The 10843-nt window shown below is 34.9% G+C and overlaps 1 protein-coding gene across 1 annotated transcript; it reads left to right on the top strand.

The window, feature by feature from the left end:
- Positions 1 to 699: 699 nt before the first annotated feature.
- LOC132294534 (rhodanese-like domain-containing protein 6) lies at positions 700 to 10535 on the top strand. The gene is made up of 9 exons (XM_059792429.1): positions 700 to 1003; positions 1229 to 1390; positions 2198 to 2303; positions 2604 to 2802; positions 6368 to 6449; positions 6898 to 6980; positions 7668 to 7800; positions 9143 to 9302; positions 9497 to 10535. Exons 1-9 carry the CDS (start codon positions 836 to 838, stop codon positions 10240 to 10242), a joined length of 1839 nt encoding a protein of 612 aa, XP_059648412.1. The 5' UTR covers positions 700 to 835; the 3' UTR covers positions 10243 to 10535.
- Positions 10536 to 10843: the final 308 nt, after the last annotated feature.

Genomic DNA, 10843 nt, shown 5'->3' with positions numbered 1-10843 from the left:
GGGACCCACACGAGAAGTGTATTAAAAAGCCTTTGTGGGAGTCGAGTTGCATGACATTTTGGGCTCAACCCTCACCTAAACTTATTTAAACCATCCCGTCTCGTACTATTGGAACAGATTTGAGATCATTCAAATAGGGTCCGGAATGAGTTTGGGAAGAGAGCTTAAAACTTTCAATTAATAATTATGATATAAATAAATATTCTTTTCATTAATAATTATTTCTTATAATAATTTTAACAACATTTTTTTTTTATTATTTCTTATAATAATTTTAACAACATTCTTGTTATTATTATTGTTAAATATTTTGGCAATAATAAAAAAAATTACAAAATTTATAAATCTGTTCAAATTTGAATTATTTTTATTTAAAAAATATATATCGGGACTCCGAACATAGTTTGAAAAATAAAAAAAATATTTATGAGACGATTTAAAAAAGGGATTTTCGGTCTCCAACGACATTGACATATAATTTTTTAGGTGAGGGTTGAGTCAAAACCTTGTGCTTAAAGAAGGTATTCGGTGTGTCCGGTGCATCATGTACTGGACACATTAGAGTCGTCCGTGCACAACACACACGAAATAGATGACTTTAATGGGTCAGTACATGATGCACGGAGCACACCCAATATATTCTCGATTTTGTGGTGCTTATAATCGTATTTGACTAATAAGCCCCTGACAATCCACTGTCATTGGAGCCAATACAAGAACCGGTTGCAATGAAACTGTAGAGAATCCTAGTCCCCTTCCCCAACCAGAGTAGGGTTTTTTTTGCCCCCATTCTCCATGAAAACAGAATCTTGAAGTTGCACTGAAGTTGTTAGCTATGACAGATAATAACATCGAACGAGAGAAAGAATACGGCGTATTGTTGTACTACAAATACACTCCTATTCCTGACCTCCAACAACTCTTCAGCTTCTACAATTCCAACTGCAACTCACTTGCCCTTCTCGGCCGTGTCCGTCTCGCTCCCCATGGCGTCAACGTTACTGTAAGCTCATCATCATCATATACACACACAAACACACATATACGTACATATACACATCTCATTTGTACGAGCAGTGGACCAGAAATGTTGTTCTTCGGATTGTGAGTTTCAAAATAATTGAATATAAATTCTTATTATCTCAATTAGGTCGTAATGTTGTTGCGGTGTATATGTGTAGCGTGATTATTGGAACTTATTCTTTGGAATTTGTTGATTTTCGATTAGGTTGGTGGGAAATTATCGTCTTTGGAGAAACACATTGATGCAGTCAAGTCGAATACTTTATTTGAAGGAACGGACTTCAAGCTGGCATCTTGCGATCAGCCATTGAACGACAGGGTTGCAGAAGAATGTGGATTTACTTCTCTCTCAATCCGAATCGTCAAGGTTTACTCCATTTTCCTAATAATTAAACAAATTCCTGATAAATTTCAGTTCCATGGCTTGCGATATGATACATTTAAAGTTTGAATTATAAGTGTACTGTCAAAGTTCAAGCAGGGTTTGTCTCGGCGGTTTTAGGATGATTGCAGTTCTTAGACTTTGATGAATATTAGATATGCTATTGAATTTAATAAGAAAATGTAGTTCTTAATTGGAGGCCGCAATGCAGCATGTGCATTTCGCCTATATTAGATAATTATTTGAGTTAAATTTTGATAGATCCTGATGAGAAATTCAGACCACTGTCTGTTCATGCATTAGGCTTCTGGTCAAATAATGTGAATATGTTGTTCCCTGTTATGATCCAAAAACTTGTAATTGAACAAAAATGCCTTGGAACATTACATTTGAAAGTATGAACTTGTATATACAGAGTGCCGTCTAGGAAAGATTTACGTTAGTATGATGTAGTTACACATACTTGTTTTCGGCTTGTGTCATGTTTTACTTGTACTTTTTGTTTTAGAGTAAGTCTATTGTGAAGCCACTCTCACCGCGAGTTGACTCTGTCAGCCATTGAATCAAGAGGCTTCTCTCAATCAAACAGCTAATAGGATATGCTCATGGTGAGGGATTGCCTCCATGATAACCTAAATTACTGGTATGATGATGCTAAATTTGGCTTCTTTACTGAGATCTATAGTATATTTCCTTATCACTCATCTTGATTAGTTGGCTTCTACAAAGTAACTGTATTCTGGTGTCACCTTTCTGAATATATTAATACGGTACCTTTCATATTCTGTTCAGGAATTGGTTACTTTTAGTTCTCATCCTCTGTTAAAAGCGCCAGAAATATCAAATGCTGGGCAGCATCTTTCTGCAGTTGAATTCCATTCTGTTCTTCAGAATGCTGGTAAGGGATCCTTTTGCCTTCTAAAGCTCTTTATTACTCATTTTTTGTGTATACTCTGCATAAGCCTTCTGTGTGTTAAAAGAATCTGGATTTTACTTGTTTTGACTTTTTTCATTCTGATTTCATGTCATGCTATCATTATCTTTAGGAACCTTTGCTTGGTGCGATTGAAAAAAACATTATTTTAGAATTTTATTACAATTAGTTCTTTCTGGTTTTTGGACATTTGCTCTTGAGAAGAAAATATGATTAGAAATCAGTATTGTGTGTGCTACTGCTAATTCTCAATATGTTTCCCAGGACAATTTCTAGAAAGAGAGAGTTCAAATTACCATAAAAGACTCGTTCTGTTGGATGCAAGGAATTTATATGAGACAAGAATTGGAAAGTTCAATGCTCCAAACGTGGAAACACTGGATCCAGGAATCCGGCAGTATAGTGATCTCCCTTCTTGGATAGATGATAACTCGGAGCAATTGCGAGGGAATTGTGTTCTTATGTAAGGTTTCCTTTATAGTATTCTATATTGAAGTTCTCCTGGTACTTAATGTTGTTTATCTTACATGCTATGATGCTGGAGAAACATCATCTTTAGTGGGAAATGGTATATAACCACTGCTTGTGTTTGTTTCATATGGTTGCAAATAATAAGTCTTTATTTGTGATCAGCATGTGTATCTCCTTTCTATTTTTCTTCTGTTCCACCATGCACACCTGTGATTAAGCTTGTATTACAGGCTTGTGTTGATGGAACTCTTGTGATAAGGCTGTTAGACTATTATTTCCTGAAATGTGCGGTCATGTTCTAGTGGACTAAAGTATATGCATTGCTTTCAGATTGTTTTTGGCATATGCATAAGATTTTCATTTTGCGTACACTGAAGTTGTGAGTCTTATGACACTTGTTTCTTTTAGTTGTTTCAAGTGCCAAGCTTGTAAATCTTTCAGTGGATCAGTTTTATGGAACCCATGAGTTGGAATTTGTTACAAGGATGGTTCAGTATTTTGTGAATGTTTTTCTGTATGTCATTAATGCGTTACAAGAAATTCATCTTCTTTAGTTGTTTTTTTATTTTTATTTTTATAGTTGCTTGGAATTTCTAAAAATGTAGTTTTATTATTTGCCCTCAGTGCTCAACACAGGCCCTTCCAAAGAGAAGTATCCTTTTTTCATGCACTTCTATTGCTCTTCCTTTTTTTCCACTAGTAGTTATATAGTGCTCAATCGCGAAACAACATATCATCATCATCCTTGCTTTTATTCCATATGGATGGGGTCGGCGACATGAATTCTCTTTTTTCATTCTTTCCTAATTTATACCATACTTTCTCTTAGATTTAAAATTTCAAAACCATTTTAATTACTTTGTCCCATGTAAGTTTTGGTCAGCTTCTTTGTGGCTTACCTTCTAGGCAAACAACCCTTCCTCTTTGAACTGGTGCATCATCGGGCCTATGATGAATATGACCACATCACTTAAGTTTACTTTCTCTAATTTTATCATTTATAAGCGCTATACCTAGTGTTCTCCTCACACGTTCATTTTTAATCTTATCTTTTATAGTCATTCCTATCATCCATCGTAGCATCCTCATTTCTGCAACATGGATGCGTTGTTCTTGTGTCTTTTTCAATGCCCCACACTCCAATCCGTACAGTAGAGTTTGTGTAATAACCGTTCTATTGAATTTTCTTCTAATTTATTTGGAATTCTTTTGTCGCAAAGTGTACCACTAGCTTGCCTCCATTTTGTCCGCTCCGCTCCAATTCTACTCAATACATCACCATCTATCTCCCCATCTTTTTGTAGAATTGATCCTAGGTAACGAAATTAAATAATTTGAGTAATTCTTTGATCCTCAATTTTAATATTTATATTGTCATAATTTATTAGTTTATCACATTTACATTCCATATATTCTGTTTTAGTTCTACTAATTTGTTAGGTTAAGAAATATGGTGATAGGTATGGACTTAACACCGATCCTTGGTGTAGTCCCACTTTTATAGAAAATTAACTAGTTTTTAACTTTTTCCGAATGTAATCTGAACTTTAGTCAATGTCTCGCAATGAATATTTTGAATAAAAGTTGTAAGCTTTATAGGTACTTGTTTTCTTTATAGAGCCCACCAAATTATGTCCTTTGGCACTCTATCATATGGTTTTTCTGAATCTATGAAAACCATATGTAAGTCTTTCTGTTTACTTCGATATTCCCCTATTAGTTGTCTAATTAAGTATATAGATTCCATAGTAGATCTACCTAGCATAAATGCAAACTGGTTATCAGATATTGATGTTTTTTTCCTTAATCGTTGCTCAATTGTCTTTTCCCATAATTTCATTGTATGACTCAATAATTTAATTCCTCTATAATTTTCACAATTTTGTATATCTCATTTATTTTTATAAGTGGTACTATTGTGCTATTCCTCCACTCATTTTGGCAACCTCTCTTCTCTTAAGAATTTTGTTAAACAACTTTGTTAACCATTCAAAGCCTGTCTTTCTTAAAATTCTCCATGCCTCTGTCAGTGTGTTATCTGGTCCTACAGCTTTATTATTACCCATTTTCTTAAGTGTGTCCTCTACTATCTTCTTATGAATTTCATTTACCATTTCTATGTATGGTTCGTTACTTACGATTTCTTCCCTAGTATATTCCTCATTTAGTAATTGTTGAAGTAGTTTTTTCATCTTTCTAATATATTTTTATTTTTAACTAGTATTGTTTGTTCTATACCCTTAACGCACCTAACTTGATCTATGTCCTTTTTCTCTATTTTTTTCCAATATGTAAATATCCATTTCACCATCTTTTGTTCTTAATTTCTCATATAAGTTATTTAATGCATTGTGTTTAGCTTCGGCTACCATCTTTTTAGCTTCATATTTAAATTGTTTGTATTTTTCTAAATCCTCTTGTTCCTTTCATTTTAGCCATTCTTTAAACCTCATTCTTTTATTTTTTATTGCTAGCTGAAATTCATCATTCCATCACCATATTTCTTTTGTTATAAATTTCTTTCCCTTAGTTTCTTCTAAAGTTTCTTTTGCCACATTCCTAATACAACCTGCCATGTTTGGCCACAAGCTATGTATTAAATTTTTTCTAAATGTTATCCCTTTATAACCTTCCAATCTTTCCATTTTATGTGTTGATGCCCTTTCATTATTTTTTGACTCTTCGATTCTTTGACCAACAAATCTAATACTAGTAGTCGATGTTGGTTTGTTAAACTTTCTCCCCGGGATTATTGTACAAACTTTCTCCGTTTTCATTTGTTTCTCCAAAGCTCCTCCCCCCATGGACTCGTTCATATCCTGTATTCTTTTCCCCTACGTGACCATTAAAGTCGCCTCCTATGAATATACTTTCATGGCTTGGTATATTAGGTATTATTTCATCTAAAGATTCTCAAAATGTCTTTTTTGTATTTTCATCTAGTGCTCCCTATGGCTCATAACACTAGTTTAATAGTTATAAGTCTATCTCCTTTTCGTTTAACTTCTACAACTTTTTCTCAGATGTCGGTCTACTACTATACCTACCCCATTTCTATGATTATCTTTGCCACCTGAATAAAAGAGTTTGTATCATTCCTCATTCTCTCTCGCCTTTTTCCCTTTCCATTTAGTTTTTTGTAGGCATGCTATATTAATTTTTCTCCTTTTAAGTGTGTCCATGAGTTCACTACACTTACCCGTTAATGTTCCTATGTTCCATGTCCCTATTCTAATTTTCTGTTTTTTAATTATTTTTATTTGTTTAATATGATGGAAAGAGAATTCATCATATAGATTTGACATTAATTTTACGGTCAGTTCTCCCTGACACCAACCCACCTCTTTTTGCATCCGGCCTGGGGTACTGGCAATGGGAGAGCTAAGATAATTTCTTTGTAACACTATTTACATAAAGTATAAGTATTAATATGAAATCTATCTAAGCTAAAAATGGATCAATCGCGAAAAAACATATATTAGTTGAATTTATTTGCTAATTTTGCAGTGCATGCTTCATGTTGGTTCTTATTCTGCATTTGCTGGTTTATGTTACAGGTACTGTACCGGAGGAATTAGGTGTGAGATGGCATCAGCCTATATTAGGTCTAAAGGTGCTGGTTTTGAGAAGGTATTTCAGGTGAGTTCCTTTGAGAAAAATCGATTTTCGATTTCTGTTTTTTCTATTTTTCTACATGTGTGGGCCTCATTAGTTTATGATATGATTTCAAAGCTATGCTAAACTTACATGAAATCAACTTAGAGTTGTTATGCTATCAGTTTTACCAAGATAAAACTCTAATCGCTTAAGTACTCATCAAAATTCAAGCTACAGCTGATGTCATCCATATGGGCATCCTATCATTTTGTTTTCATATTGTCATGTTACAAGAAGAGTTTCTAATTGGGAGACATTTACCAGGAACAAGAGATGATACCAATTACAAAATTAAGTCTCTATTTCCTATTATTTGTCTACATATTACGGAATAATCTCATTATATTTACCTTGATAATTTGCCTCAAGTTTTAAGCATTCTCTTAAATAATTCTGATAATATCAATTAGTAACATTGACTTTGTTACAGTTATATGGTGGAATTCAGCGTTATTTGGAACAATTTTCAGATGGTGGCTTCTTCAAAGGAAAGAATTTTGTTTTTGACCATCGGTATGGTTTCTATGTCCCTGTACAAAACTTTTTGTTTTGGACTGTCGGTGTGGTTTCTAGGCCCCTCTACCCCCCACTCATCTCAACAGATACAAACATCTGCCTTTGATTGCGTTAATGATGATGTAGAAATTGCATATTTTATGACATGCTTATCAAATGTGCCGAAACCCCCCCAAAAATTAACAACTCTAAAGTGACTAGATCTTTTTTAATTGCTGTCTCTGTTCTCTCTCTCCCCCCATATGAACTTTGATTTCCTCTCTCTTCATTCCACCCAAAAAATTATTTGTTATTACAATGTAACTAAAGGTTGCTGAAACTTCCTCACCCTCTTGTTAGACATGATAGACACCTCTTGGAGTCTCTAAAACAATTTAGTTTAGATCTATTGAAAGTAGTATATATTATCCACCAGGAGATTTTTGGTGCGTCATTCAGAAATTTTTACTCTTGCGTTTGTCAAATTGTACCCCAATTCTATGGTGCACAAAAGCTTTGTGAATTCAGCCGACTTCCTTGGTGATTAATGCAATACTCTAGAAGTAAAAGTGAGTTATAAGAATGGCAAAGTTGACATAAATAATTTTGTAAAAAGTGAGGTATGAATAAAGCTGGCAAAAGTGACACGGATGATTTTATTTCTTTCGGAAGTGGTGATTCTAACAATCTGTATTCTGGCTGCAGGGTTTCAGTTGGTAGTTCAGAGGCAAAAATCTTGGGTACCTGCCTTCTCTGTAACTCTTCATTTGATGACTACTCTTCACGCAGCCGATGTACGCACTGTAGAATGCTTGTTTTAATCTGTGATAGTTGCCAGGTATGCAGTAATGATAGTACTTTTACTGTTAGATGCATAGTGAGTGAGAGCCCATTTTAATCTTTTTATCTTATGTTAGTTACCTATTTTATCTTTCCATTGAATTATTTCACAGCCTTTACATTCGGAATATTTTATATGTTTGGAAGTTTGTTATGTCTTACACATTTTTCCCTTTTCTTGGCAAGAAACTCGCACCCAATTTCACCTATGGGGACTTGAATCCTCACCTTCCACTTTGGGAGGTAGAGGAGATACCATTAGGCTACAACCTTTGATTAAATGTGTAACACCTTAATACATGGTTTTTTTTTTTTTTTTTTTTTTTTTTTTTTTTTTTTTTTTTTTTTGGGGGGGGGGTTTTATGAATGCATGTTTAGTACCTTTTTGCTGACATAAACATTAGTAGTTCCTTTTGTCAAAGCTCATGCAAACAGCATGTGGATGCAGTAACTTCTCTTCTTCCTCTTCTTTTTTTTTTTTTGTTCTTCGGCAAGTAGGCAACGCAGATACCCATTTTGCCTCATTTGGGGCTTGAGCCCTCAACCTCACTTTGGGGAGGTGGAGATCATGCCACCCACACCAAGGACCCAGTGGTGGATGCATTAATTTTTTTCTCTCTTTTTTTTCCCTTCTGCCAACCTGTGAGTTATACAGGTGACAGTTCAATCTAAAATACTTGGGCACTTTGCTTCAGCAACAGTACCGTGTTGACACGTATGACATGGGTCTAGATACTTGTACACTTCTATATCTATATGGAAACCTACCCACGCTGAACATGCTTGAAACCATGCGAAATAATTTTGAATGATTTTACAGCTTGTTCCTCTGGCTTATCCTTTCCATACTTGTGCCACCTATGGGATCATGCAGCGAACAACTCTGCAGGAGTGTTTTGGCTTTATTCAAACAATACCTATCTACAGCTAGTAAAATGTGATGCTATCCGTATTTTAAATTTTTTTTTTTTTTTTTTTCATTTTGTTCCCTGTTTTAGGGCCTTACCTTTTTACACATTTCCTTAGCCTGGGGCAAGGAAGGATTGTTTTAGAGTCAACCACCTTACTTCAGTCAGGTTCACTGAAAGGCTAAGAAAGAATTTGAATACGAATGGCGGTGGAAGGTTTGACTTCTGCACATGTTTCTTTAGGAATGAGATTACGGATGAAGTTTTTTCCAGCCATGCTATGAATGATATTTTTCCTATTTAAATTAGCCAACTCCAAGTAGTTGAGATTAAGTCTTTGATTAGTTAGGTTGCCAATTGCCTTCAGTTGGTATTGTAGTTCTCTGTATTTCAAGATTTTTGTTTCTGAATATCTTTATTGTGGTTTGGTAGGGGAAAGATTCGTTATATGTCTGCGAGCTATGTCAAAATATGGGTAAGCATGTTGGGTCGATTCCATCAATTAGAAATGAACAATCAGAAGAAATATCAACTTCAATTGAGCTTGAAGGTGTTTCCACCTCGGACCATACTACACACTCACCACGGCATGGTAAGGTCTGTAGTCCGCGTCATTTCAAATTTGTTGGCTTCCACATGTAGAAGAATACATTAAGGTTTACAGCATTTTCTTTTTAAAAAGAAATTATACCATGCAACAATTAATTTCTATAATTAATGACTAATCAAAAAAATTCTTCCTCTTCTTTTCCCATTTATGATGTCATAATAAAAGCAATACTGCAGGTACCATGCCTTCAAGAAAACTCCGGATCCTATGCTTGCACGGGTTTCGGCAGAATGCTTCCAGTTTTAAAGGAAGAACAGCATCATTAGCCAAGAAACTAAAAAATCTCGTCGAGTTTGTTTTTGTTGATGCACCTCACGAGTTACCATTCATTTACCAACCTTGTTTGGCAGACCCCAACCATTGTGCATCATCTGCATTGCAACAAAGTCCTCCTCCACCATCTAAGAGTTGCAGTAAGAAGTTTGCGTGGCTAGTCGCACCTAATTTCAATGGGAAAAGTGACACTGATTGGAAGATGGCAGATAGTCCATTTGATTCTCTGCAGTACCAGCAGCAAACTGACGGGTTTGAGGTATCACTAGCATATTTGAAGACCGTATTTTCTCAGGCAGGGCCATTTGATGGGATATTGGGATTTTCACAAGGAGCAGCAATGGCTGCTTCAGTATGCGCACTAGGAAGGCTAAAGGGTGAAATGGATTTTAGGTTCGCGATCTTATGCTCCGGATTTGCTCTTAATTTAGCAGAGGATGATCAAGGGTCCATCAACTGCCCTTCTCTTCATATATTTGGCAATGACCATGGAAAAGACAGGCAGATAGGTAGCCAAGCCAGCAGAGACCTTGCTACTCTATTTGAAGAGGGTTGCTCGGTGATTATTGAACATGACTCGGGTCATATAATCCCCACCCGATCTCCATATATTGAAGAGATTAAAGATTTTCTTAAACGGTTTCTCTGATCTGGATTTGCTGCTACGACTTGTTAAGCTTTTAAATGGTGTTTTCTGAGTTCTATGTAACTGTTTATGGAGGTGCTTTGTTGGAATAACTCATGGATGCATACATGTTCTGAAAGTGATGTAGTTTTACATGAAAAGGTACACTACAATATTGTATCCAACCCATGTTATAAAAGTGTTGCTAATTTCATTCGAATTAAGAATAGATTAATGTTAGAAGTAATTTTAACACTAAAGGATTTCTTAAACGCTATAGTTATGAACTGATAAAACTGCTGATTAGCCATCATGGGTTGGACTTGGTTTTATTTACAAAGAAATTGATTGAACACAAAATAGGATGATCCCAGTGTCACTGTAATGAGAGAAATTTCTATGAATACAAATAAGTTGTGAATAATATGACGATGGTTCTTGATTCTAGGTGTGCTTTGTCATTGATATAATCCATTTTAATTTTTTTTAGGATTTAAGGCTTAGTTTGATTACATGGAATCAACTAGAAAAGAAAGGAAACAGAAAATTTTTATTAACTTTTTTTTTTTTTTTTTTTTTTTTTTTTTTTTTCTTTTTTATTTTATTTTAGTTTAGATAGAAGGAT

The sequence above is a fragment of the Cornus florida genome, unplaced genomic scaffold (assembly GCF_030987335.1).
Source record: "Cornus florida cultivar Cherokee Brave unplaced genomic scaffold, ASM3098733v1 CherokeeBrave_3.0.0_Hap2_Chr02, whole genome shotgun sequence".
NCBI classification, from domain to species: Eukaryota; Viridiplantae; Streptophyta; class Magnoliopsida; order Cornales; family Cornaceae; genus Cornus; species Cornus florida.
This window is presented reverse-complemented; position numbering and strand designations above follow the sequence as displayed.

What these genes read in the sequence shown, in the direction of transcription:
- LOC132294534 (XM_059792429.1), top strand. Translation starts at nt 836, where the DNA reads ATGACAGATAATAACATCGAACGAGAGAAAGAATACGGCGTATTGTTG. An exon ending in TTCTGTTCTTCAGAATGCTG is followed by an intron (nt 2,304 to 2,603) that starts GTAAGGGATCCT and finishes TATGTTTCCCAG; the next exon opens with GACAATTTCTAGAAAGAGAG. An exon ending in TACACACTCACCACGGCATG is followed by an intron (nt 9,303 to 9,496) that starts GTAAGGTCTGTA and finishes GCAATACTGCAG; the next exon opens with GTACCATGCCTTCAAGAAAA.